The sequence below is a fragment of the Corvus kubaryi genome, unplaced genomic scaffold (genome assembly GCF_017639235.1).
Source record: "Corvus kubaryi isolate FWS band 111438036 unplaced genomic scaffold, C.kubaryi_AGA036_p1.0 129, whole genome shotgun sequence".
Lineage (NCBI taxonomy): Eukaryota > Metazoa > Chordata > Aves > Passeriformes > Corvidae > Corvus > Corvus kubaryi.
This window is the reverse complement of record NW_024580664.1, coordinates 168845-196705: the sequence shown is the minus strand read 5'-3', so window position 1 is coordinate 196705 and position 27861 is coordinate 168845. Positions and strand designations below refer to the sequence as shown.

The 27861-nt window shown below is 37.9% G+C and overlaps 1 protein-coding gene across 2 annotated transcripts in view; it reads left to right on the top strand.

Annotated features, from left to right (window-relative positions):
* EEA1 (early endosome antigen 1) overlaps nt 1-27861 on the top strand; it is a 69177-nt gene that overhangs the window by 14986 nt on the left and 26330 nt on the right. For both annotated transcript variants that reach the window (XM_042025422.1, XM_042025416.1), the window contains 15 exons: nt 6548-6675; nt 10460-10514; nt 10638-10703; nt 11526-11565; nt 12382-12489; nt 12576-12697; nt 14122-14277; nt 17601-17717; nt 19681-20019; nt 23416-23565; nt 24558-24677; nt 24799-25002; nt 25682-25882; nt 26070-26183; nt 27411-27566. In XM_042025422.1, coding sequence (XP_041881356.1) covers nt 6548-6675; nt 10460-10514; nt 10638-10703; nt 11526-11565; nt 12382-12489; nt 12576-12697; nt 14122-14277; nt 17601-17717; nt 19681-20019; nt 23416-23565; nt 24558-24677; nt 24799-25002; nt 25682-25882; nt 26070-26183; nt 27411-27566 — 2076 coding nt within the window. The remainder of the gene's footprint in view (nt 1-6547; nt 6676-10459; nt 10515-10637; nt 10704-11525; nt 11566-12381; nt 12490-12575; nt 12698-14121; nt 14278-17600; nt 17718-19680; nt 20020-23415; nt 23566-24557; nt 24678-24798; nt 25003-25681; nt 25883-26069; nt 26184-27410; nt 27567-27861) is intronic.

Genomic DNA, 27861 nt, shown 5'->3' with positions numbered 1-27861 from the left:
TTCAGTTAATTGCTTTGATATATATTTGGAAAATACAATCTAGAAGCTACTTGATACATCTTTCAGCTCTGAAATATCACTCATGTTTCTCTCTGCTGGCCCTAAATATATACAGTTTCTGATCTTCCATCATGTAAAATTTTCAGACTTTAAATCACTGTGTAACTGGAGAATATCTGAGTTTTAGCTTGGACTTACTGTTTAAGTGCTGGTGAAGATGTGTATCTTGTATTGAGGAAAATTGTGGAGGTTCACCTGCAGTGGAAGAAACATGAATGGTGAGCTTACTTTCGGTTTTTTAAACATGCTGGACTTCATTCACATCATACAGCTTATTGTACCAATACAATTGTGTGAGAATTGCTAATGTAAGTGTGGATTCTGAGAGAAGGGCAAACATAGGTCATGGCCAGGAAGTGTTACAGCCCTGGGCTTGAATCACTGCAATTGGCTTTTTGTTCATGCAGCTCAATGGAAACAGGCCGTAGCTGGGGGTGCTGACCTGGTATTTCTGGAAGGTCAGTGGTGAAACTTAGATACTCAAATCTATTTAAACTTAAAGCCTAGTCATGTGAATGCCAAGCGTGTTAAAGTGCATCCTGGTTTTTGGTTTGGGCTAAGCTGTCCTATAGCATGTATATGGTAGAATAGTCATGAATGTTTTCCATATGGTAAAAGTGTCAGTTATCCTGAAATGATTCTGTGGGGTTTGTTTTTTGGAGTTGGGATTGGTGGAGGGTTTTTTTTTTTTTTTTTGTGTCTTAGTTCTTAAATATTTTCCAAGCATGGAAAACAGTAAAGCAGTGAAGTTCCATGGTTCTCTAAGCTTGACTCATGACATAAGTGCTAGAATAAAAATACAAGATGTTGCAGAAGCTTTGTTTGTATTAGTAAATGTGCTATTTGAAGCTGTTTGTGCTGTATGGCTCTCTACCACACACAGCTGTAGATCAGCAGCAATCATAGCATCCTGAATAGGACCACTTACTCAATTCTATGCAGTTTTAAAGTGGGATTGACTACACTATCATCAGATATTGCTAGAAGGTGCTAAGGAAGCTGAGTTGCTATGGCTGTGGCTTTAAAACTTAAATAAGGTGCCTTATTTCTTGGATTCTAAGGACCTGAGCACATCTGAATTCCATCCTGTAAAAACTGTTTTGCCCATGGGACTGTCCTTCAAGAGGTGTCATCTTTCCGCCAGACAACTCCAGTTTTAATTTATGAAAAAGGAACTTTGAGTAAAGTAAACTGTGCTCTCACTCATTAACTAATTAAGACAAGATTTCATATTGGCTCTAAAAGACCATTTCATTAAAGCTCAGGGCAAAAGGAGAGCAGTTGGCAGATGAAGAGAGATTGAATGCATCTATATATAGATGTCTCAGGCTCCAGTTACTGGTGATGGAGTCCTGGGAGCTGTTATGCTGACCTTACCTAAGGTATACACATTTGTTAAGTTGGATGACTAGTTTCTTGCTCCATTAACTGTGTTGAATAGCTCTGCATTGGTAGTGATTGGGGAGTAGACATCTACATGTAAATGTTGGGGTTTTTTTAAACCTCAGTTGGGAGCCTTCAGCTGATGAAAAGAAAAATCATTAAAAATAAGACAATATTCTGAAAAGGCTGAAATTTTCAAAATACTTCTTTACACAGTCAACTCCATCACCCCTAGTCCTACAGAGTAATATAAGGAGAAGACAGAAACCCAGAACCATTCATTCCTACACACTCATTTTTCTGTTACATAAACTATTTCTGCATCCACTTTAAAACAGTGTGAGGATTAGGAGGATTCTGTGGTAGCCTGCAGTTGGTCTGGTTGTGCTCATGTCTGCCTGTGGGTCTGTGCCCTGCTTCTGCTGGGCACTGTGTTTGAATGTTGTAGGCGAAAGTTCTTACAATAGTTAATAGTTCTGTAAATTATTTTGGTACAAAAAACCCTCAAACCCCACGCTAGTTTTTGTAGCAAGAGTTTCCTTCCAGTGTTGCTTTTAGTATCCTGACATACTTCCTAAAGAATGCTGTCTTAATGATTCATACAAATATTAATGTTCCCAGGAAGAAATAATTTACCTTGAATGGCTTTAAGGAGATAGAGCACTGAGAAGCTTAACTTTATCAAGCCTGAAAGTAAATCTCAACTATTAGAGAGAAAAAATTGTTTTTTGTTCTTTTGGCTTATTTGTAAGTCTATCTTGAGAAAGGCAAGTAAAAAAGCTTCTGGTGCTTTCACAGAGTCTGAGATCTTTGGTGAAATTTGGCATTACAACTCAAGCTGAGGCAAGATGCTTTCCCACAAAAATTCTATGTAGCAGTTTCTGTTCTGCTGTGAGTGAAACCCATGTGTTTTGGATTCTTTGCACTGAGGAAGGCCTGTTGCACTGCAAACAGCATGTTGCCCTGGTGGTGCTTGATGCTTGGCATGGCTCCTGGGCATCTACCTCAAAGAGGAACATTTCCCTTGGGAACAGAAAATTGGGATTTGAAGTTTAGCATCTCACTCATTCTCATTGGAATGCCTGGACCACTGGGCCAGGGGCTATTTTGTGTTTTAAGTTCTGTGCTGTCTCCTAGCTGGTTTTTTGTGCACGTATATTGGGGTTTTGTTTGAATGCCTTTTCTTTTTTTTTAACTGTTCTTTCTGAGTATTGCTTCAGAAATTCTGTGGTGATCTCAAGAACGCTTTCCTGACAAAAACTAGTGCATGTAGTTGTTGTGGTTTTATTTTTGTTTTCTTTGAACTGAGAGGCATCTGCAAAAATCTTTGAATTCAATAAATTGTCATTTCCTGGTGAGAAGATTCTCTCTTTATAAAAACAAAGCCAAGTAATCATCATTTAACTTCTTTTAGGCTCTTTTCTTCCTGTGTAAAGTGAAAGATAAAACCCAACTAGAAATATCAGCTAGGGAATCATGAGTTGTGGTGCAGCACTGAAGGAACTGTAAGTGATGTCTTTGCTTTTATTAAATGAAGAATGTGAGATACCTTTTGCTTTTCCGTGGCTGTGCTTTATGCAAAGTAATCCCTAAGTGCGTGTTTAAAGAAAACTGAGCAAAAGTCAAGGTACTCTCATACTTGCTTCTTCTGTAAAGGCATTTAGTTAGCTACCTTAACGTTAGTTAAGGTACCCAGGTGCAGGCTTACTGGGAAGGATGCCTCAGCTCCTGCCCCAAGCTGTGATGACCAGTATTGCATCTCTTGTGTGTAGCTACACAGTCTCCTCTTAACCCAAGACAGACGTGGTCCTGATGTACAAATATGTTGGACCTGATATAAATTCCTTGAAATTGACAAAAATGTTCACTAAATTTAAGCATCTCAGACCATCAGGTTTCTTCCCCTCTTCTTACATGTTTGTCTTTTGAATAGTAAAATACACTTTTGAACATATTTGCAAAGTTAATCTCAAGGTGATACTGAGAGAGATTTTTTATTTGTTTGTATTTAATTTTAATTTTTTTTAAGAGATAAAATTAGTTATCCACCAACCCAGTTTTCCAAACAAGATAGCCACTGGGGCTGATAGTTACAGGTCCGGGAAGCCTATATACTTCTGCCTTTTACTGCCTGGTACCAGGAAGATCCTGATGATTCTAGTTTTCCTACTCTAAAGAGAACTGAATTAGTGCTGCTGACATCAGAGTCAACACTGGGTATTATCAGCCTGTGAGATGCAGCTGGTGCCTGGGTTCATGCAGTTTAAGGCTCTGATGTATGAGTGTTAGTGCCTGCATCTGTAGGAGCTGGTGCTCCTGCCCACCTCTGTACAGGAAAGATGAGATTTCCCATGGCAGGGGCACCTTGTTGCAGAAGGGTGACACCTCACTCTGTTAGAGCCTGTGTGTCAGACCTCTAGAAAAAGCTGCATTAAATTAAGGGTGCATGTGAGACCTGACTCCAACAGTGCCAGGTCCCCCAAAACTGAGGCCAGCCATGATCGTGGCAGTGCTGGTGGAGAGCCTGGGACTGGTGGGTGATGCACTCTGTGTCGCTGCCTGTGTGAGAGGAAGGCAGTTTCTAACAAGAAGAAGAGGAGGTTTTGTCCCCCTCTGCTGATAACAGCTTCCTCCCAGAGCTCCCATCCACCCTGCAGGCTCACAACTACAGCACGTTCCCTTGGCTCAGCAGCTCTGCTCTGCCTCTGGCCCCTTGTCCTTGTGGACTTTGCTTTCAAATCTGCCTGCCTGGGAAATCTTGGCTGGCTTTGCCCAATAATTGAGATGAATGATTGCTGTCCCCCTGGGCTAACTGCACATGTAAGCTGTTCTTTCCTCTTCTCCAGGGCTCCTCTTTCCACAGAATAAACCCCAAGCAAAATAAAACCACAAACAAACAAAAAACAAACACAAAACCCAAAAAACCCCCAACCAAACAAAAACCCAAACAAAAATAACAACAACAGCAAAAAACCTAGCAAAGAAACAGACTTTGCTGTTTAAATAAAAAGAAGTAAAGGGCCAAAGGAAGGAGAGGCCAGAGCAATTTTCTACACTCGTTCTTTCTAGATGCGCTTACTGGAATTATGAGAACCATATAGTTTTCTCTATGAAACAGCAGACCTTCCCATCACTGAGAAACTAAGCATAACACTGAGAACTGCTTAGTAGAGTTTCATCCCAAAAGGATGCTGTTGCACTCTGATTGTATGAAACTGCTTTCATATTGACCTACTAGGAAAAAAACCTAATCCCGTATTATGTGACCCCTATGGTTCATTGCCATTTGCTGTGTGCTAGGAAGCTTCCCTCTGGTTCTTGCACTCAGAGTGACTCTCACTGGCATCATATGCTAATTGTATCAGATAAACATTACTGGGAACCTAATAGCTGAACAAATTTTCTGTAGCTGTTTTGGCATGTATGCTTATATATGAGTTAACTTGGTTTTATCTGGAGTGAAACTGTGCTGATCAACTCTGCGAATAAATAAATGGTTGTTAAGGTTAAATGCCTGTTTCCTGCTTAGGAAAGAGTATACTGTTTTGTTTGGTCTAGTTGTAACAAAACTAGTTTTCCGTATGGTATGTGGTGGACTTGACAAGCAACTGTATTTAGTAATTAATTTCTGAAACACTAAATAAATTATAGAAGTTATGAAGGCTCTGTTCAAAGCTGTGGCTGCATTTGAGTAGCTGGACATGGTAGTTTTCTTGGGTTAAAACCATGTAAATGTTAGGTTGTTGTTAATGAAACAAAATACTATGAATGCCAAGTTAATAAATGAGTGCTGTTGTGGTTATCAACATACACATTTGGTATATTTACTTTGTGCTAATATTTAAAGTGTTGTGGCTTGTCCATTAGCATCCAAATGCAAAGTGTCAAAATTCTTCATGTGTTGTCATAAATCTTGTGGGAGCCTGTTCTAGGTGAAGTGTGATAATCCCATTTAGAGGAGTAATCTCATCTTGGATACTGTAGAGCCTTGGTTTAGTGTTGGAGCACACTACAATTTGTAGTGGCATAAAAAACTTAAGGATAACATCTAAATGTAAAAATGCATATTTGAAATGAATTAAAGAAACAGAGGGCCTTAAAAAATTTAAAGACAGGCACCCCACTTACACGAGGCCCCTTTTGCACTGCTTGGATTTATAGGGAGCCATTAATGTGAGACGAGGTTTTTAGCTCTTACTCTGAAATGTCTCAGTGTTGCTACTGTGTTACATTATGGGCTTAAATGTAGGTGGAAATTGGGCTCTGGCTTGGCACGATAACCACATGAGTGAGGAACCAGTATAAAGTCCAGCAGTCAACACCAGATGTAATAAACTGTGAAAAATGAGGTGGATGGTACTTCTGGTAAGTGGCAGCCTGGACACTCCACAAATGTTGAGAGATACATAAAGATGTGCATAACACTTACTGTTTTCATTTGTGGGCTAATGGGTAGAGCGAGGGCATAGATCTGCTCAATTTCCACTCTGGTAAGCCTATAGTATATATGCTGGAAAGAAAATGGATGATTTATGATTCTTACAGCTGTGGAGATCTGATTTTTTTAATGTGGTATTTATCTGAATGGCATTTATCAATTAATTCTATGAAAGGTAAAAAGTGATTCTTAGTTGTCTGGCCTATATTAAAATCAGTAGTTTCAATATGGAGGTAATTGGTTATGAATAACTGTGCTTTAGAGAGGGTCTTCATATCCCTTTTAAAGACCAAACTCTAGATGCTACCTTCTATTTGGAATAAGAATGTGGTTTTATGAAAAGTTGTATGGAAAATTATTTTGTTGGATGGGGGGCAGGGAAGAAATTGCAGAGCAGTCCTTTTTATTTTGCTAAATAAAATTTTGTTGCTAGTACGTAATGCTGTTGGGGAAAAAAACTCACTGAATGGAATATGACTTTTGTAGGCATTTTCTAACTTTTTAATTGTAGAAACTATTATCAGAGCATGCAAGAATTACAATGAATCTTCAAAATTGCATTTACTACTTCTTAAATGTGCAAGCAATTTACAGTTATGTATAAAAATAAGGTGGAAAAAAGCCCGTCTCTCATATTTTTTTGTGTGTTTTTCCTTTTTGTAATAGGGCTTTATTTGTCCTCTCTGTATGAAGTCTCATGGATCAGCGGAGGAGCTGTTCAAGCACTATGAAGCAGTTCATAATTCTGGCATTGATTCAACTCATGGAGGGGAAGGTCATCTGTCACCAGAAAGGTGAAACACTACTCATTTGTGCATGTGCTTTTGTGCCAGTGTTGAGCTGCTTCTAGTTACACTGAAGGTGTTATTAATTTGAACTTATGTAGTCAAGTATTTAAATGTTCACGTCCCATTTGCAACTAGAATGAAAAGGCAGCTTGTAACTTACATTGTGTGATACTGATCTGACAGTAAGTGAAAATCAGATACGTGTGTTTATGATACTAAGCCACCTGTTTCTGATTCAGCTGACAATGCAATATTGCAGACCAGAATGATTTTTACAATTGTGGCAAAAGAAATACAGGTTCCTCCTAATTTCTGACAGAGAGCTGAAATATCATCACTAGAGAGTGGGGAGGACCACCCTAACGATATAGGAGAAACCCAATATTGTCCCTAGTTAATTAGGGTACTTACTGGGTAATTGCAATATCAGTATTTGCCTAAATAGCTTCCCTTATTACCTAGTTATTTGCAAATCGCAGAGGTTTCTGTCTGTGCCAGTAATTCTGCTGTTTTTCAGAAACTCCATGCTAATCTTCAGAAATCTCAATTAGTTTATTTGATTTTTTTTGTCAAAACTGTATTGTTAAATGCATCCCTAGGAAGCAAATCAGGTTGTTTTATTTTTGAGAGCAGCAGTATGTGGCAGGAACTGATAACGTGAAACTTTCTCTAGAAGTGTTTAACTGAGTAGTCTGTGTTGCTTTGGGAAGGATTTTCTTGCGGGTAAAATTTACGTAGGCTTCCTTTTGCTTCCTGCTAATTCTTCTTCTGCTCAGTGCTTGTTTTGCACTGTTGTAAATAGCCATCCATGGTGCTGTTTTGTCACACTCCCCTGGACTCCTCCGATTTGTACTCAGGAAAGTCAGAGTGAGCAGCACAGAGGTACACAGCACATGACCCTGTGGCTTCTGCTGATCCTGGGAAGTACGCAGTTCAAATGTTTTGTCACAAGCAGAAATGTGACCCAAAATGACAAATAATTACATTGAAAGAAATACATACATTTATGTAACTAACTCAAGAGAGGGTGGCTCTTCAGTGAGAAAAGAGTGTGGAAGAGAACATGTTTCAGTTGTTATGCCAATGCAGATCTGCATCTCCCCAGTACTGAGCAAAGCTGGCAAGCCAGTAAGAGCCAGCATTAGCAGAAGTCTTGGATGACTCCTTCCTTGTGAATAGCTGGCTTCTCTCTCAGCTGCTGCTTCAAAAGAAATCAAAATTGGGCCTTTATAAAAGTGATAGGGTACTAGTGAAGTCATATTGGGCTTCTGATGTGCACATTTATTCAGTAATAAATACTTCTTCTCTTTAGGCCTGATTTAAGTCTTTTTGAAGTAATTCAACTTAGAACTGAAGTGATGCATTAGTAGGATAATAGCATTCATATGGGGGAATTATTGGTCATAACTATATTGTTTATATAGTTTATAAAATACTTACTTTATGGCTGCAAGTTTCCAATGTCAACCAGTTGTTGACTGGTGAAATATAGTTATTTTTTTCCCTGGCTCTTGACAGTATAAGGACAAGTAGTTTTGTTTCCTTTTACATAATTGAAAAAGTGGACAAGGTCAGGGAGTTTTGATGAAATGAAGGGAGTCTGGTGAGAGCCACATTGTAACACATGAGCTATATTTTCCTATTAGTGTGGCATTCTTTAATGCTACTCATTTGCATGCGTGCTTGAGAAAACTCTCATTCAACATAAATATGTTTTTCCAAGCCCTGGAATTCTGTATTAAAGAAATATTGCAGCCTGCAGCAGGGAGCCACTTCATTTGCTCTCCATGTGTGAAGCTTATTTGCAGTACTTAGGACCAAGACTGGGAGGTAAAATTCCATATTTAGTTAATAGGAAAAGTTAAGTACTGTGAATTACACAGTTTCCTCTTCCTCCCACTCCCCAGTAAACTATGATGAATAAGTTCCAAGAGTAAATCGTGTAACTCCCCCTAGTGTGATTCAGCAAGGCCGTCAGTACTCAGTACTAGGGTGGAGCCACTGGCATTAGAAGTGGGAAACCGAGTGGAGCATAATGAAAAGGCACTACGGATTTTCCAGATGGTAGACTCAGATGTACTGGGAGGAGGAAGCGATTGTCAGCCCTAGCAGAAAAGGAGATTTGGTGAGGACTTGGATGACGGGAAGAAAAGCAAAGTTACAGTGCCTGTAGTGATCCCTTGCACTAATTCCTCCCATTCATTTTCCACTGGTTAAACTGAATTTAGGTTTCATCTTAAAACTGTCAAGGAAAATTTTCTTGGGGATACAAGGCAACTATTGTAGAAGGCTCCTTACATTACAAACTCTTCCCTTTCTCCTCCCCTCCACCTTCCCCTCTTCTACAAACTAGCTGTATACAACTCAAACCCTTTAATCTGCGGGGAGACCAGAGCATCTTAAATGGTTTGTATTGCAGGTCTGTTGTATGTTCAGCCCAACTGCAATACAGCTGTTTTCACCTGCTTGAGATTTTATTTATAATCTTAGATCTGAATCTTAGCTTATTTACTTACTCGTACTGGTGAGAAAGCAGCTCCCTCTTCTCCACCCACAACCAGTGTACAGGTTTTAGAATACAGCTACACTTGCCTCAGTGAAGTTGTATTTGCAAAGCTCCAGTGAATGTCTCACACAGGCAGAATGATGTATACATAAAAAATTTTCCTCTGGAAAAAGTATATCTTCCAATATCCCATGTTTGTTTTGTCATTAAAATTGGTCCATGGAGTTCTTGCTCCACTGGTTCAAATGCATGTTTCACTTGCTACTTGATGACCCTGACCTGCTGTTAATATGCTAATGTAGATTGAATCTATTCGTCACCAGTTTAGCTAAGGAATAACTTGCTTTGGTGATTTCTTTTCTCCTAAGTATGAGATAATTTAAAAGAACATCTGTGGAGGAGGGGATAGTGCCCACCAGCAGCAATAAAATTGTATGGTATAAAACGGAGAGAATTTGTTGGCACTGGTACCCCCTTGTATATATTCTGTGTACTCCTTAGTGTTGCCACTGTACAAACAATAAGAAAGAGTACTTTTGCATTATTTTAATGACCCTTGTATTCTTGATTTGGAGTGGCTGTATCTCAGTAATGCAACATTATCCTTGTGTGTATAGTTGTGCAACTCTGTAAGGAGACCTGTGATTTTGAAGGGTGCTATGTGAATCAATTACTAACAGTTATAGCCTTGGATCTTGTGTTCTTGCGTGGCTGGAGGCTTGAGCATGAAATTTGAGAATTTAAAATTCTAAGGCTTTAAATATTCAGACCACTAAGTGAATGTGTCTGTGGGGCATACCAAATTGCTATGTGGATGGAAAATTATGTAGCAGCATATTTCAGGAGTAAGATAGCATGCTGTCACTTAGCAGTGTTCCTTTACATGATATGGGAAGTGAAGGAGAATAAACCTGTCCTTTTTGTAGAAAGGCATGCAAAACAGTTAAATGTTCCAATGCATAGCTTTGTCATTCTGAACTCGTGGTTGAGCTGATGCAGTGATTTCGATTTACATTCTGTTTTCATGAGACTTTTTTCGTATCTATTTCTTACTTATCCATGTAATGTTTAGCATTTTTCAAGTGATGTGCAAAGTGATATTAATCTGCTTTGTTCCAAGTTTCAAAAAAATCTAAAAATAACTATTTATAATTATGTAAGTTATATTTATGCAGTACATGGCTATCAGTCCAGTTACTTAACACACATTACAACCTGTATGTAATTGACAAATTATAACCACTGTGTATTCATTTTCTCCACTCTGTGGATATATTTATTCAGAGATGAAGTATCACTGCTCCGACAAGAAGTCCAAGACTTGCAAGCTTCGCTGAAGGTTGGAAATGTATTTTACTTGCACTTGGTTCTTTGTTTCAAATTGAAGTGTTCCACTGTCTTAAGCAACCAAATTTATAGTCTCTCTCCCCATGTCCTTTTTTTTTGTCATTTTCCCCCTCAGGAGGAGAGATGGTATTCAGAAGAGCTGAAGAAAGAACTAGAGAAATTGCAGGGGCAGCGGCAGCAAGTAATTGCTTTAAAATACTTGAAGCAGGTTTATCGTCAGCATTGACATTGAAGATTAAAACCTTTTTTGTAAGGCACGTGGCCTGATTTAGTTAGTTCTGTAATTTAAATATTGACATGTTCTTGAAAACAAAGCTAGTTATCTCAGCACAATATAACTGTATATATAAATGTAAAGAACAAAGTTGGAATAGATAATGATTCTTCCATACTACTCACTACAAGTTCAGTTCAGACTTTTCCTTTTGTTGGGCTTATTCAGAACTCAGTTTATTAAATAAATAAATTGAATGTGGTATTTCACCTTTTATGAGAAAAGGCTATGAAGTCTTTCTTGTAAGAACTCTTGGAAAACAGCAGTGGGATTTCATAGGTATCCAGATGAGCTCAAAAAATAAGGCAAGGCAAATTGTGGTGTGTTGTGCCCTAAAGGGTATTTATTACTATGAGCTACTTAGATGCTGGATAGTTAAAAACCTCAGAAATTGCTTTCTGACAAAACACCCTCTCAGGATGTACTTCTTGATGTCTGTAACCTCTGTTTTTAGGACAGATTTCTCTACTGAGGAAGGGAGGGGGAGGGGATTCCTACTGAAGTCTTACAAGTGGAACCTTAATAGTATCTATGAAATGAAAAGTCATCTTGGGCTTTTCCAGTCTTCCAGATATAACTGTTTGAATTCAGTTATTTTTATACTGCTGTGCAGTATTTGAGCACAGAAGTCTGTCAGATTTCCCTGTCTTTTCCAAAAAACGGATGAACTTTGGAAGTAGTAGTTTTTATTCCTACTGTCTAATGGTGCATTTATTCTGTTTTCTTAAGGATTCTAAGTCTGATGGATTGACAACAGCTACGTCTACAGGTGGCTAACATTTTATTATATTAATTTCTGCACTGCTTTGGAATTTATTTTGGTTTAGCTATTAAGTAAATTAGCACTTTTGGTAAATTAAAGAGCTAGAAAGCTGGAATGTTACAATTACTGGCAAAAAATTCCATTGTAAGATCTATGAAGAGCTCTTTGCCGTAAGCAATAGTCTGGGGAAATGTTCCAGGGGCTCAGGGTTTCAAATTTTTAGAAGTAAAACAGGAGTTCTCCTGAATCTAAAAGCAGTTCTCATGAGACATTTTGAACACTTTTAAAATAATTTCATATATTCAAGCAGTCAGATATATACTATAGCACTATACTATCTAAACTATAGCATTTTTCAGTGATGGTTTTATTTGGTGTTTTTCTGTGCTCATTGCTAACAAAGAAAGCAATGAATTTTTTTTTTGTTTTGCAGACCCATAATTTTTGCTCTATGTTTTTCTCCATGAGGCACTCATAGAATAAAATTTTCCCTATTTGTACATCAACTATCTGACTGATATTGATTAAAGCTTTTAATTACAGTTCAGGGCTTGGAATTCAACAGCATGTTGCAGTGATCTGAAGGGCTATTTGTGACCAATGAAAACCAATATGTTCTTAATCCTGCAGAGTACTCAGCTAGTGACAGTGACATCATGCTTGCAGATACTTAACTTCAGTACAGTTGTTCACTTTGCTAAGATGGTTGGATGTTAAGGGATTTTGGATTGCATATTCACCTCTCGTGGTTAGTTATGGGCATGAAGAACTGTATTGTCCTAGTTCTTCTAGAAAATAATACTGTTCTTTTTATGGAAATAGAATCATTAGAACGGCAACTAGAAGAGATCCAAGTAGAAAATTTTAACATTAAGCAAATGAAAGACTTATTTGAGCAAAAAGCAGCACAACTGGCCACTGAAATTGTGGGTAAGTGTATTAGCATGAGATCTAATTCTCTTCTTTACTTGTGCAATTTGTGAAAGGGATAATTTATTCAACTTCTTTCTTATTAGATCTTAAATCAAAGTATGATGAAGAAATCAGCCTTCGGGAAGGTGCAGAGCAGAAAGTGACAAACCTGAGACAAGAACTACAGAAAGAGAGAAGTACAGTAGAAGACTTAAAGACAGAGCTGGTATTCACATCACATTAATGTTTTTGTTATTTTCAGGTCAAGAGAGTTTAGTTAAATGCTTGCAAACACAGTTTTAAAGCAGTCAAACCTCTGTTGAACGTGAAGATGTCTGCTTGTGGGCTGAAAAAATTCAGAGTACCGTTGTTTTTGATCTGCATTTTCAGTGTTTTTCCAGTGAGAAACTGTATGTTGTTTCTGACTTATATACTAAAATTCACCCTACATTATGTTATAATCTTCTTGTTTGATGCTCTACCCTTCAGCATTTCTGCAGTATCTTACATGTATAGGTGTAAGACCTGAACTTGGAGCATGCCACTGCTGACTTCCACAGCTATCTTTAGGTCCCTCTTTTTCCATGAGGTGGTAGGTGCTGACTGACCTTGGACAGCTGCATTTTTAAGAAGTGCTCAGAGAGGTGTTTTGTGACACGGTGGCTGAAAAACTGGCAGCTGTCATCATCATGCCTATGTTAATCTTGTCCCTCTTGTGCTTGGCTGATAATGCCAATGTGTGTGTATTCCAGGATTTTGGCTCCTGATGACTTTTATATACAGCCATGGCTCCAGGGAGCAATCCCAGCGACTCAGCAAGTTGGGCCCCTTCTAAAGCAGTAGTGCAAGGAACTTCCTAGTTTCTCCCACTCAGCTACTGCTTAGACTCTGGAGGAAAGTAGGACTTGTTTATCCCCCTTCTTCCCTGTAGCTGACTGCCCTCAAGGGCCTATTGGCCTTGCCCAGATACTGGACCTGTCCATTCCTCCCTGCTCCATTCTTTTCTTGTCTTCCCTTTTCCTTCTTATCTTTTTTCTGTTCCTTTTCTCTTCTAGAGATGCCAACATTCCTCCTCTCTGCTTTCTTTGGCGCCCTAGTTGCTATCCCTCTCCTCTTCCTCCATAGTGTTTCATGTTGAGGGATGTTAATGGTGCTTGAGATGCAATTGCCAACAGATTTTACCTCTGGGTTTGGTGTGAGCCATATCTGATAGTATCTTCAAGATGTTGCCTTCAGCTGCCCTTTTGTTTTGTCTGTGGTGATTCTCTGAAATAATTCTTCAAGACTAATATCTAACCATCTACATACATAAAAATTACAGAAACTTAGTCTTTGAGACAATTTTCCATTTGTCAGATTTGGTTGAAATCAATCAACAAATTCTAAGTTTAGCAGACAAAAACTAAAAGCTAGCCCTTAAGTCCTGTTTTCTTTGGGAATCATAAGCACTTCTCCGTGGTTTTGGGTTTTTTTGGGGGGAGTTTTCTTTCTCTCTCTCTTTTTTTTTTTTTTTTTTTTTTTTTTTTTTTTTAAGCCTAGCTGTAATACTGTATATGTCACCTTGTCTATAAATTGATGACTTGGTAGATTTTTAGAAATGACATTGCATGTCTGCCATTGTGATATTGCTCACTGCTCACAACTTTTCAGCTGCAAAGGCCTGGTGTGGAAGATGTGGCTGTCCTGAAAAAGGAGCTAGTCCAAGTTCAAACACTGATGGATAAAATGACTCTGGAACGTGAAAGAGAATCTGAAAAGCTGAAAGATGAGTGCAAGCACTTGCAGGCAGAGCAGGCTAACTCTGAGGTAATAATCGTACCTAAAGAGGTGTGTTCTAGCTTTGCTGTGGTTATCATATGAAAATGGAAAATATTAATTAATCACAATGAAAAAGCATCTTTCTTAATTGAATCTTCTCACTTCTCCAAAGGTTGTGGTTACTCTGCTCTTCTACCAGTTACGACTTCTATACAAAACAGAGAAAAAGGGATGCAGCAGCTCAGATTTGGATCTTTAGAGGAACTTTACTTCTCAAACTGTCTCAAGCTGCTCCTGGCTAAAACCTGTTTGATGTTTACCATGATAGTGAGGGAAATCTCTGACAGAGATAATTGCAAGAAATCCTGATAAAAATACAGTATCACCAAAAAGACTTCTGTCTAACATAGAATTTACTCTGCTGAGGAGTTACTAAATCCATACCTGCAGAAGAACTCTCTTGCTAAGTGTCGCTCTCACTGGTGGGTTGGTTAATAGATTACTAGTAGATTACTTGGCAATGTAACAATCTTTACTAAAGATGTCAGGTGTGTTTGAGACCTTTTAATTTTGCCCTCTGCTTCTTCCGTTGTCCTCCACCAATGCAGCAATGGCAGCAAAACTTGTCACTGCAGAGCTGTGGTCTCTCATGAAGTGTGGTCCTTGCAATATTCCCCAGCTTACATGAGGGAATGCCTACAGTTTCTGTAGGACTCCTAGTATACTCTGTCCTGTTGGGATTCATGGATGTGAAGAATTTCTGACATAGTTTATTCTGGGGTTTCATGTGCCCTAGATTTCATGACTGAAGTTTTAACTTTCCATTCCTTCCTTTGCACTGTAAAAATTTAGGGAAATGCTGCCAGGTATTGTTCCAAACTCCTTAGGGTTTTCCTTTCTGTTTTGCCCCCCAACAGATATGTTTATCTCCAGGAACTATACACAGGTACGGTGTTGTACTAAATGTGAATCTACCATTGTTTTCAGGCTAGAATTATGTATGGCAAGCTCTTTATCAGATGTGAAAAACAAATATCACAGTTGGTGTTATGAATGTTATGTGGTTATGCGGCCATGTAAAGTTGCTGCACAACTGTAATTTGGTCTTAACTGTGAGATCCCACAATTGTGCTGCAGAATTTAAATTTCATTTCAAAATACTGTCTCTATAGTCTTTTGTGGTTTTGGATATTTAATTCTAATGTGAAGATAAAATGACAATCACATGGGCATAACAAAAACCTTTCATCTTAAAAACGTTCTCACAGAAGCATGAATTGCTCCTGTTCCCCCAAAGTAGGCATGTTTAAGTTTTGACGTAAGTGTTTGGCCATGTTTCATCTCAGCTTTGCTCTTCAAGACCACATCAAGGACTGAAATTTTAAAGCGGTTTTTACACCATCCTTGGCTGCTTTTACAGGCTGGCTGAGGATACATATACTAATATTGGTTTTCAAAGTGAATATCTTTAAAATAAGGTAAAAGCTCAGTATGGGTGAAAATAACAAAAATCATATTAGCCCTATATGAGCATCTTCAAATACTGCAGGAGAGGGATGTGAAGAATAGTATACTCTACAGCTGTCACCTAAATCTATTGGGTGTTTTTACCTCTTTTTCAGAGCTGTACCTGAAACTGGCATCTACGTCTCTCAGATGAATATTCATACTGAGTGGCTCCTTTCATCTTTAGTTTTTCGCTATAGTGGCGCCTGTATAGTAAACGTGTTATGAAAACAGCTGCACTGCTTTGGAGCTAAGCATTGCTGTGAATCTCTGCTTATTGGGATTTGTTTCAGTATCTGATAAATCTTCATTAAATGTAGCACCTAGGCTTCATTGTTAACTTGAGTGCCCACAGAAATAAACAAGATTAGTAGCCCAAATTGTAGGTAAATTTAATAAAGCTGGGACTAGTGTTTTTTTTGTTTTATTCCCTCCCACTAAGCAAAGGTATTAGAAACACTGGAATATTTATAAAACAAATTTGAGGAAGTGTGCCTACTACAGCTTTTGTGACTGCTTCTTTCCATCTTTCACCCATCCATTTTATTTTTCTGCTCTCTAGTAGATACACCTAAATTTGAGGTAAATTTTTTGGAAAGCATTTTATTCTTATAGAAAATTTCTGCCATATCAAGACAATTTCAAGATGTTATTAAACAGAAGCATTCCTGTTTTTTTAATGGTTCGTTATTCATACAGACACATAGCAAGAAAATGTCAGGACTGAATATTTACCCAGGGTATTTCCCTGTTAGGAAAGAAATGTGGGATGGTCTTACTGAATTGCGAACAAGAAATGGATCTTCATGCGCATAAATTATGATTCTAGTTGGAAAGGCTGCAGTGGTGTCCTTTGCAACCTTCTGCACATTTTCTGCATTATATTCTCTCAGTATGAAATACCCATACTGTTTTCCGATAACATCCTGGAATGTTGGTCAGAAAAAGACCGATCCTGGGATGTGTTTTAACTAACAACTCTGTTGTGAAACAGCTTTCTAAAGCACAGCATTACAGAAAGTCAGTTAACTATATGCAGTCATATACTGTGTTCTTGTGTTCTCTTTGGTGTTCCTTTTTCTGTAGGAAGGTTGTAAATTGGATGGTTATTGTCTGCTACTTCTGTTCTGATTTAGTTCACTCTTGAATTCAGTATTTATGCATTTGTGCTGAAATCTCTGCAGGAACAATAGGAAAGAAAACTTCTTTATAAAGGTCACTACTATATAGTGTATTTGAAATGAGTGCACGAATACACAACATGTTTTAGGGCAGCCATGCCCTAAAGTGCTTTTGTTGTTTTCTTCCATTACTGCATTCAAATACGGTGCAGTCATTGATATATTCTGTTCTGTACTGATGCTGTTTAATGGGGTAGTATTGTTCCTCTGATTATGAAGACCTGCAGGGTTGGTGTGTCCAGAAGTCAAACACCAAGTTTGCATCATATGCCAGACTTGCTTCTAGAGCCTTTTCCAGCACGTTTCCCTTCCTAGATCGGCCAAGATTTTGGCCATGTAACTGCAATGATTTGGAAAGGCTTCACCTTAGGCTAAAACTGTGATAATTATCAATGCATAATCTGTTACGATTTTCATCAGTTTTGGGCTCAACCTGGCATTTGCTATCGGATTGGGTCAGATTTTTGTCTTCCAAAATAGGGCATAAATGAATCTCAGCTGGGAAATTATGCTCAGTGATACTTCTGATGGTGCTCTGAGCTTAGTTTACAGGTGATTTTTTTTCTTAGGCTTTTTATTTGTATAGAAGATGTATTTTTGTTCTGCTACCAGACATCTGGCTTTTGTTGGATTATGCATGCAAATCTTTGTTTTATATGTGGATTTTTCTGTTTGTCTTTTCAGGCTACCATTAACCAGTTAAGAGCTGAACTTGCCAAAGGACCTCAGGAGGTAGCTGTGTATGTTCAGGAGCTGCAAAAACTTCAGAGTTCAGTCAAAGAGCTAGAACAGAAGAATCAGGTGAGAATGCTGTTATTTCCTATGCTTGTTAGCTCACATTAAAATGGAAACGCATCACACATTGCCTTGGGAAGCATTGAAGCCTAACTTCTTGCAGAAGCTGAGAATTCCTTTGCCATTTTGTTTAACAACTGAACTGTTATAATGCACAAGCAAACACTATATTTTAGTGATCATCATATGCTACAACTGAAATTCTTTGGGTAGTGATGATTGCAAATTTCTAATTGCTGCAGTTTATTCTTAGCTATCATTAAGCAGTATTGCCATCTCATACATTAAAAGTAGTACCCCTGGAAATAATATATTTGCCTAAAAATGATTTGAAAGATATTCTGAGCTCTCTTCATTGGTTTTCCAGTTTCTTAGCTTTTAGATTGTACATTTGTCATATTTTTCAGGCCATTTATTGGCATCATGAATGGTACAAAATGAAAATTAATTCCAGAAACTTCTCAACTTATTTTCTTTAAGAGCTGTTATCAGAGCTCTTTGAGCTTGCTGTGTTTTGTATTTGTGTTTAGAAATCATGTATTGTGGGGGTAAAAAGGGAGAAAAGGGGTAAAAGAAACAAGGAGAAAGATGTGTACTGCTTTATTTTGCATGTAACACTGTGTATGAACTGGACATTACATACATGTATTTAGCAGGAGCCTTGTCAGCTTTGGAAAACAGGAAAGGCCAGGGACCAGAGTGTATTTATTGTAATCTAATATTAAAGTGGCATTTGCAAAAAAATATAAGAAGGTGCAATTAAAATTTGGTAAATGAAACTACTTTTAGCAGGATGACTCTGTTTGGCCCACTAAATCAGGTGTGGAACTGAGAAGGTGAGAATTGTGGTCCACAGACCAGCAACAATGAAACAAGCTTTTGGCAGAAATGTTGCTGTACAGTATAGAGCCCTTTCCTGAATATGTTGGTATTCCATTAACAATGTGTAGTGAAACAGATTGATGCCTAAGATAACCACACATTGAGAGAGAGTCCTCTGCTATGTCAGGTTAATGGCAGACACCACTTGAGGAATAGGAAGAAGAGAAGTGGCAGTGAGCTACTTTTCCTCTTTCAGTTTTAGTGACTTAAGGCAGTTTACAGCCATCTCTTTATGCAGCTTTTTGAAAGGTGGTATCCATAGGAATGATATGCTAGCTAAGGAATTTTGGCCCTGGAGGAGTTGGACCTAAAATTGGAAAAAGTAAGACTAGCTTCCAATAAGAGAAATTGCTTCCACTTTGAGCAATTTCCCATCCTTGGAGAATCTGTCAGGGAGGAGCCATTCATGATAGAACACATTATACGTAGAATATATAGAATATAATACATTTGATATGAACATTGATTTATAATCCAGTTGCAATGTGGGAAGATACTTCTGTGCATTGATGCGAAGTGTTTCAAGCTCATGTACAACCTCAAGCAAGAAAGCTGTTTCTTATATTTTAGGAGCTATCCTGAGAAGAACAGATGTATATATAAGTGTACATATAAGACCAGTTCTCTGAGACCAGCAGGAGCTCCCTTTTCTTCATTTTTAAAGCACAGTAATTGCGGGGCTTGGCTTGCCTTGCAGAGGCCAGTGAGGGCCTGTAGCCCAGAAGATAGCTAGCATGGAAAACCTTTCAGCTTTTCCCCAAGGAATTGCAGTTGTAGTAAAGTTAATTTCAACATTCAGGAAAAACAGATTAGTTTTCAGGATACGGAAATAGAGTTTGTGTGGTCTTCTCATTAAGAGGAAGTGAATTTATGTGAGAATATGAAAAACAGTATTTCCAGTTGAAACTGTGTGCTGTACGGGCTCCAGAATCAACTTGTGTAACACAAGATACAGGTTAATATTTTCTTTAATAATGTTTTTGTACAAGTTCTTCACTGTTCAGCATCAACACTTAGAAATTTCAATAATGCATTGAACAGCTGCAAGCAGAGTTGTACTTAACTTGCTGTGTAACTCTCTTAATAGAGTCTGACTGAGAAGCTTCTGAAGAAAGAACAGGACTACAACCAGCTGGAAGAAAAACACAATGAAGTATCTGTGAGTAAGAAGAATGTGCAGGCAAGTTTTCACCAGAAGGACCTGGACTGCCAACAGCTTCAGGCAAAGCTGTCTGCTTCTGAAGCCTCGATACAGAGATTACAGACAGAGCTAGGTGAGAAGGGAGAAGCAAGCCAGAAACTTAAAGAAGAGTTGTCTGAAGTAGAGACAAAGTACCAGCATCTCAAGGCAGAATGTAAACAGCTCCAGCAGCAGAGGGAGGAAAAAGAGCAGCATGGCCTGCAACTCCAAAGCGAGCTCAGTCAGGTAAGTTTTTACACTGCACATGTGTGTTTCTTATGCACATGCATTTACATTTCCTTATTTGAAGGAGAGTAATTAACCAGCACTTCTATTTTACTACTCTGTGGGAAGTTTGAGAAAAGTGAGTCCTGGTTGTACATTAGAACTGAACAGTGCTTGATTTGCTTTAAGACCGAGTAGTTAATATAGTAGGGAATACTTAGTGTTAAAAGCAGGGTAATGTGAAGTCTTGATATTGCTCCCTTAGTGTTTCTCCAGAAACAACTTCTCTTTATGTTGCTGATAGCTGTGAGAACATCCAGAGCATCCCTCCCACCAGAAACTATGTTCTGCTGTGTCCAGTAACTTAGAGAAGTAGGACTTTCATATAACAGTGAGCATTTTGAAACTTGAGGCTGGTTGAATTCAGTTTCATCTAGTTTATCATTTTTTGGAGAGCAATGTGTTAGGCTGGAGAAATATTTATGTATTAGCAATCATGTCCAGTCCTAAGATGTAAAAAATGATATCTTTATTTGTTAGTATTACATGCTTAATTTTAATCTTGCTAAAGCTTATTTATTTTAAAGTGAGTGTTTCTGACTTTTCAACCCTTTGTAAAGTCTGAAACTGATCAGGTTGCAAGCTCTTTGTGTATAGTTTACCTTGGGAGAACTGTGACCTGGCAAAACCGTGTTTATGTGTGTATTACATCCCCAGAATGTCTTTCCTTCTCCCATCAGTCTTCTGTCAGGGCGAGAGCAGATAATTATATTAGTTATCTGCATAGGAATCTGCATTTGGGGAAACTGCCTCAGTCTGCCTAGGCAACAGAAGCATAGCCAAGAGGTTGAGCTGAAATCTGTCTTCATCTTGAGGGCATTTTCAGGAAGGATTTTTGGGGTGGGAAAATGAAGGAGGAAGGTGAGTAAAGCCTTGCTGAATTAATTCCTATGAAAGGAAATGGAGGCATGACACATTCTCTGGTGATACCGCTGGGAAGGAAGATAGCCTAAGCAAGAAATCTTCAACAAGCCACTGGACTTCAGGATGTGTTTTAGAATTGTATAGTAAAAGAATAGTGGAGGGAAAAAGCCCTTTGTACCTTTTGTATAAAAGAAAAGAAAAGCTAAACATAAACATTTCTTCCTTTCTCTTCCTGCAAAGAAGATTTCAGTTACTATTGTAATGAAAAGACAAAATTTCTCATATTTACTCTCTTGGTACTTCACTGGAATTACCTTTTTATGCATATAGTCCATTAGCTTACATTGAGACAATGAATTCTGTTTGTGGAGGTGTATGTGTAGTTGTTTAGTCAAATCACATTTTCTAAGAATCTTTGTCATCTTCTCAAAATTCATTTGAATGGGTGCATGTCTGGTTAAGTTTGTTTTTTTTAGAATATGGGTGATGTGGAAGAAGTGATCTTAATGGGAGAAACTTGAGTGATAGTGTTGGTTCCAGCATGACAGTAGGAGGAGGGTATGGACAAGGGAGTATGGACTCCTTCAGTTTTGAAGAAATGTTAACTCCTAATAAATTCTGTTGAGAAAATTTGGATCTACTTGATTGTATCTTTTAAAGTCTAGGTATTTTTTTTATGATTTTTTTGCATTCTGTAGCGTAAGTTAATCCTGGATTTTATGGTTCTGTTTATTTAAATGTCATCTTAAAGTTCTTCAAAAATACTTAACCATGCCTGTGATAAAAGTAACTTGTGTAAAATGTGGCTCACTGATTTCCCTCTTTCCAAATATTTTCTCCCAGTATCAACATAGCCATGAATAGTTAATAGTTATCTTGTTGCACCCTTTCTTCAATAGATTTTTTTTCTACAGTTCTTGTTTGTATTTTTAGTGAGGCGGAAATATTTATAATTTGGTGATCCCGCAAGAAAAGACAAATGTTCTTCAATACTGGAGGAGAGATTACGGTCTCTTTCCTCAGCCTGTCCTCCCTATTCTCCTGTCTCTTTCTTAACTGTACAGTCACTGTTAGCAGTCAGCATCTTGGCCACATGCCAAACAGCTTTTCACTCACAGTTTTTGTGATTGTGGACAGATAATTTAGCTTGATTTTCTAAGAAGGTAAGTCATGGATACATTTATTTTGCTGTCTCCAAACCCTTTAAACTTTTGCATTGTCTGATAACTTGAGGTAAATTTTGACAGATGGTCCAAAGGACTTCAGCGTTAAGTTCTTTGGTGTTAAATTCTTTTGGAAACACACAGCAGGAGAAAGGCCTTACCCCCCTTTAATGCCTGGGTGGAAAGTATAATGGTATCACAATCACTGTTCCTTTTTCTGCTCCACTAGGCAGCCATCTGGTCAAATAGTGATTGCTTGCAGTGGACAATAAAATTGGGCTGCCTTTTGGTTAGATCTTAGTAGGGATTTAAGGAAAGCATGAGGGAGGTTTTAGGGGTATTGAAGGGAGGACCTAGAATTAAAAGGTGAATGGTTTAAGGGCCTTGGACATTATTGCATAGGGGAGCAAGCTTCATTCATAGCTTCCCACAACCTGTGGAAAGTTCTTGCTGTGCTGCAAGGTCTGATCCATTCTCTGGTTTTGCATTGAGGTAAAAGATCATTGTATCCTTGAATGTGTTCGTGTAGAAGTAGGCAGGAGGCAACCCAGGACCTATAGTGGCAGTTTCACGTAGAATAAGCTGATTTTATGAATAGAGCTTTTCAGAACAGTGAATTGTAAAAGGCCATCCATGCACTTTGAAGATGGTGCAGTACTGCTTTTGATGGCTGATAAAATCACGAAGCAGGTTTGTGTCCAGCTGGAGCACATCCATCTACTTACTCTTTGCTGCTGGAAGGTACTGGACTGTAAGCCACCAAAGTTACTGTGTACCCTACACTGACTGTTCACGTATCTCTTCTCTGCAGAGAATGAATGCCATTGATGTAGCCAGCTCAAGCTAAAAATTACACTCTTAATATTCTATCTGTGCAGAACAGTATATTGTAGGAGGCAGTGGAGCAAGTAAAGGCAGGGTATTTCAGCCACTGGATCTACACGAGTGAGTGTGTGAGCTGGATAAGCTGAGACGGCTCAAAAGCATCACTGTTTTACATGACAGTCCATATGCCTTTGAAGGATCACCCTCTTTCTCGTTCTGTTAAATCTCTGTAACTTGTTTTGAAGGGATTCTGTAGATAAATGAGGATGTTTCTGAGTCCTTCCAACCCACTTTTTTGAGTATCTCTTCTTGCTTGTGCAGTTGATGCTGTTTTTTAACATGGTTTGTATTTCTGAGGTGTATGAGGTATATACATGACTTCAGGAGGTCCTGGAGTTGTTTTGCTCTGGGTTATGAAAACTTCACATAAACATTGCAGAAAATGAGTCTATATCACTGTTGGCTAAAGAATGACTGAAAAAGTGGATGGCTCTCTTTTTTGCAGTTGCACAGTAAACTCCTAGAAACAGAGCGCCAGTTAGGGGAAGCGCACGGGCGGCTCAAGGAACAGAGGCAGCTGTCCAGTGAGAAACTGATGGACAAAGAGCAGCAGGTGGCTGACCTACAATTAAAACTTTCTCGTGCTGAAGAGCAGGTAGGGGTTTTTATGCAGATTCTATAGTTTGTTCTGGTTCTGGTGATACGTCTGTATGCACACTTGTGGTCATAGTGCAGTTTATAAAGTTTGTTCTCACGGGAATTTCTTTTGACTAATACTGTCAAGGACTTACATTAAAATTACCAAAATCTGCTTAGATGCTGCTTGTCTTTACAGATGTATGTGTGTTTGTGGTGCTTAACAAATGAACAAAAGTTGTGCATTTTACATGAGCTTTGTCTAAGGGTCTTATGAGAAATTACTTAGGTGCACATAGGCCCATATGGTAGATATTTTTGTAAGATAAAGCCCTACATGAAGAAAAAGTGAACATTGTACAGCAGGTCATTGATAGTTAATAATCTGTGTGGGGTGGATGGGCAGAAAACACTTGTTTTATTAATTTTTATTTGTTTTAAAGAGTATCTTGTATATGTTGCTGATTTTCTGCTGGCTGTAGGGGCATTGGCCAAATATCTGAGTGGTATGTTGTCAAAGCTTTAAACTTTTCTGTAGCTAATTTGCAAAGCCTTGACTAGTATAGAAGTGGAGAGACTGCTAAACTGAAGTTGCTACTAAAATAATGACTGACAGTTGCTACTGAAATTGCCAAAAATAGTAATAATAATGTTGTTTTACAGATGTATGTATTATCAGTCATGTTACATCTTAACAACTATTGCAAAAAACATACTAAAAATTTCTTATGTTTTAGATTTTTTGGGAGCTAAATTACATGCATCTGATAATTGTTTTATAGTTCTTGCTTGTGATATAGAATCTCACCAATTAATAGTAAAGAATGCTTTGATTAGATTTTGAACATTTAGCTAGCATTACAGATTTTTGTTTTTATACAAGTTTTCAAAAATCCATGTTTACACTAAAATCTTTCAGGGTCAGCATTGAGTACAATTGGCATGCTGAGTGGTGCTTTTTCCACTCATTAGTCTGGTTTGTTTGGTATTTGGTTTTGGTTTTTTTTTCAGCTAAAGGAAAAAGCAGCAAATTCCACAGAATTGCAACATCAATTAGAAAAGGCAAAGCAGCAGCACCAGGAGCAGCAGACGCTTCAGCAAAATACAACAGCGAAGCTGCGAGAAGCCCAGGTAACATAGTTGGGTATCCTCATGTGAAAGTGTGTTTCAGGGTTTCATTACGCTAGATACTTTTTTTAGGCCCATCTTTTAAGGTCCTTGTAATTAAGGACACTACTATGGTCTTTTCTAGAATGATCTGGAGCAAGTACTAAGACAAATTGGAGATAAGGACCAAAAAATTCAAAATCTTGAGGCTTTACTTCAAAAAAGCAAGGACAACATCTCTCTGCTAGAAAAGGAAAGAGAGGACTTATACGCAAAAATTCAAGCTGGTGAAGGAGAAACTGCGGTTCTTAACCAGCTACAAGAGAAAAACCATGCATTACAAATACAGGTAAGAACTTCGAGATCTGTTTATTTTAGTTTGTTCTCGTTATTGAATCTTGTTTCCTTTTTTTTTATATCTCGTCAGATATGACACTAATCTTTTCTATACTGTTCTGTTTCTTTAATATTTACTTTAAAGATCTTACTGTAAATTTCACAGGACTTATGTTCTGGTGACTTCCATGCTATCAGCATAGGGAAAGGAATTCCTGGATGTTTCATTTGTACATATGCTAGTAATATGTGCTTATAAATAGTTAAATTACATAACTATATAACTATAACTATATATATGTATATGTATATATATATTTGTAAAAAAAATAAAATTATAATATAACTATATATAACTATATATATTATATATATTTGTCTCACTCATTTTAAAAAGAGGTTTAATTCCTGCTTTCAACACCAAAATTCAGTTTAGCCTGCATCTGTTGTCTCCTTAGTATTTTGTTTCTGTTACATTAAGGCCAAATTGACAATTCCCTTTTGTTTCTATTTTCAGCTGGTAACCTATTTAAACTCTGGTGTTGTGTACAATATAGCTTTACTGTAATAGTTCAGGAAAAGAAATGTGATAGCATTGAGTCTCCAGAGCCATAACAAGACACTAAAATTAAGTTTTATTTCCTTAGACATGCTGTTCTAGCCTTCTCACATTCTTTTTTTTTCCACTGCAGGTAACTCAGCTGACAGAGAAGCTGAAGAATCAATCAGAAAGTCATAAACAAGCCCAAGAGAATTTGCATGAACAAGTGCAGGAACAAAAGGCACACCTAAGAGCTGCTCAAGATCGTGTGCTTTCCCTGGAAGCAAACATCACTGAACTAACCAGTCAGTTAAATGAAAGTAAAGAGAAAGTGTCACAACTTGATGTGCAGGTAATGGATCTCTGTATTTTATGGTGATGAAAAATTCTGGTTGTGATTTCCCATTTCCTACAAGGAGATACATACACTAACACATGAATACTTCTGATTTTACTATTAAACTTACTGGTGACTATAAAAGAATTAGAATGAGCTACGGTAAAACAGGTGTTTTAGTGAAATACAATTGGTCTTTCAGGTAAAAGCAAAGACTGAATTGCTACTTTCAGCAGAAGCATCAAAAGCTGCTCAGAGAGTGGATCTACAGAACCATCTGGACACTGCCCAGCATGCACTGCAAGATAAACAACAGGTATTAAGCGACATAAAAAGTTTCTGTGTTATCTAGAAACTGCTTAAAAGCCTAAGAATAGTCAGTTTACAAAGTCAGTAAACATATGAATATGCACTGGGAAGTGATCGTTTAGGCTATTTTAACTATGTGATATGCATTCATTTCCTTTTACTGTTATCTGGAGCAGATATATTTTGCAGTGCAAGGAATTTACTTGGAAGTCCACTCCTTGCTGTAGGGTTATCATTCAGAACCTAAGTTTTCCTTAGGTATTCTGGAGGTATTACTCAATTCCTGTGTGTATGCTATGAAGAAAAGACAGTAGAATACACTCAGTAGAAGCGAAAACTCTTGACTTCTATTGCTGACTCAGGTAAATTTCCAATCGGCTGCCACTATTCCGAAGTAATTCTCTGTGTGCCAGCTGACATAAAAATTCAAAAGACTGGTGATAAAATTACATGTTTTTTTAATGGGCTTTAATCCTAGTGAAGCTTTTTACCGTCTGTTGAATCAAACATTTGCATCGTTAAAATCAGTGCTGCTGTGGTCTTCATGGAAGCATCCAGCAGATGTTAATATCGCACCATTTTGTAGTGTGGGAATGTAATTAGTTGCTGTAAAAAGGAGATAACTTTTTGCAGCCATTAAACAATTAATAATTAACTAAATACATCAGCTTGCTTGGAGAGCAGTGAGCTTTGATGTAGCTGTCATCATAGTGGTTACTAGATGAATGTGTTCATCTTTCTTGGAGAATTTATTTGTTTTGTGTTGAACAAAATGTTTCGAAATCGTCTCTGATATGTGGAGAACTGAGCATTTCCATGTTAATGGCTTTCCTCTTTGGTTGTTGATTTCATGGCAAACAAAGACATCAAAAATTTTATCTAGGTTTTGTAACGTTATTTTCTAGTTACTGCTGTGCTAACTTGAGGGGCCAGTGCCTTTATTACTCACAGTTCCTCTTCCATTTACGAATTGAAACACCTTTGTTAACATTTAGCCCAGAGCTTGCAAGGTTTGAGAGAATATTGAGGCTTTAAATTTTTTTTTCAGTGAAACAGAGGGAATTTGTGCACCTGTTTGTGTTTCCCCGTTCAATTTCCTGCCCCTCAGAATAAACAACAAACATTATTTTCCTTTTTAATTTGAGCACATTAGATCGTTTAAAACATATATGACATCAGTAATTTTTTGAAGTTATTTAAAAAGTAACAACCCTTGTATTTTTGTTTTACCCAGGAGTTAAATAAGGTCAGCGCTCAGTTGGATCAGGTTACAGCTAAGCTGAATGACAAGCAGGAATACTGTACTCAGCTGGAAGCCAATCTTAAAGAGTACAAAGAAAAATGCCTTTCTTTAGAGCAAAAAAATGAAGAACTAGAGGGACAGCTTAAGGTTTGTATTTAACACAGTATCTGAACTTACAGAAACTGATCTCTGCTCTAAGGTAGCATGTGGTAAAAGCTGCGCTCAAATTATGAGGGAGGGATTATATCAATATTGCTTTTGTGGGTTTTCTTTCTCACTAATGTTTCCTGATTCACCATTTAATCCTGTTCTCTTCTTCCATGCTAGTATATCACGTTAAGAAGACAGGCCTATGACATTGCCCCTATACTGTCATTTTCCTGTATGTGTGCTTCTACCAACCTCTGTGCTACCCGGAAGTTGTTATGTGAGGGAACATGAA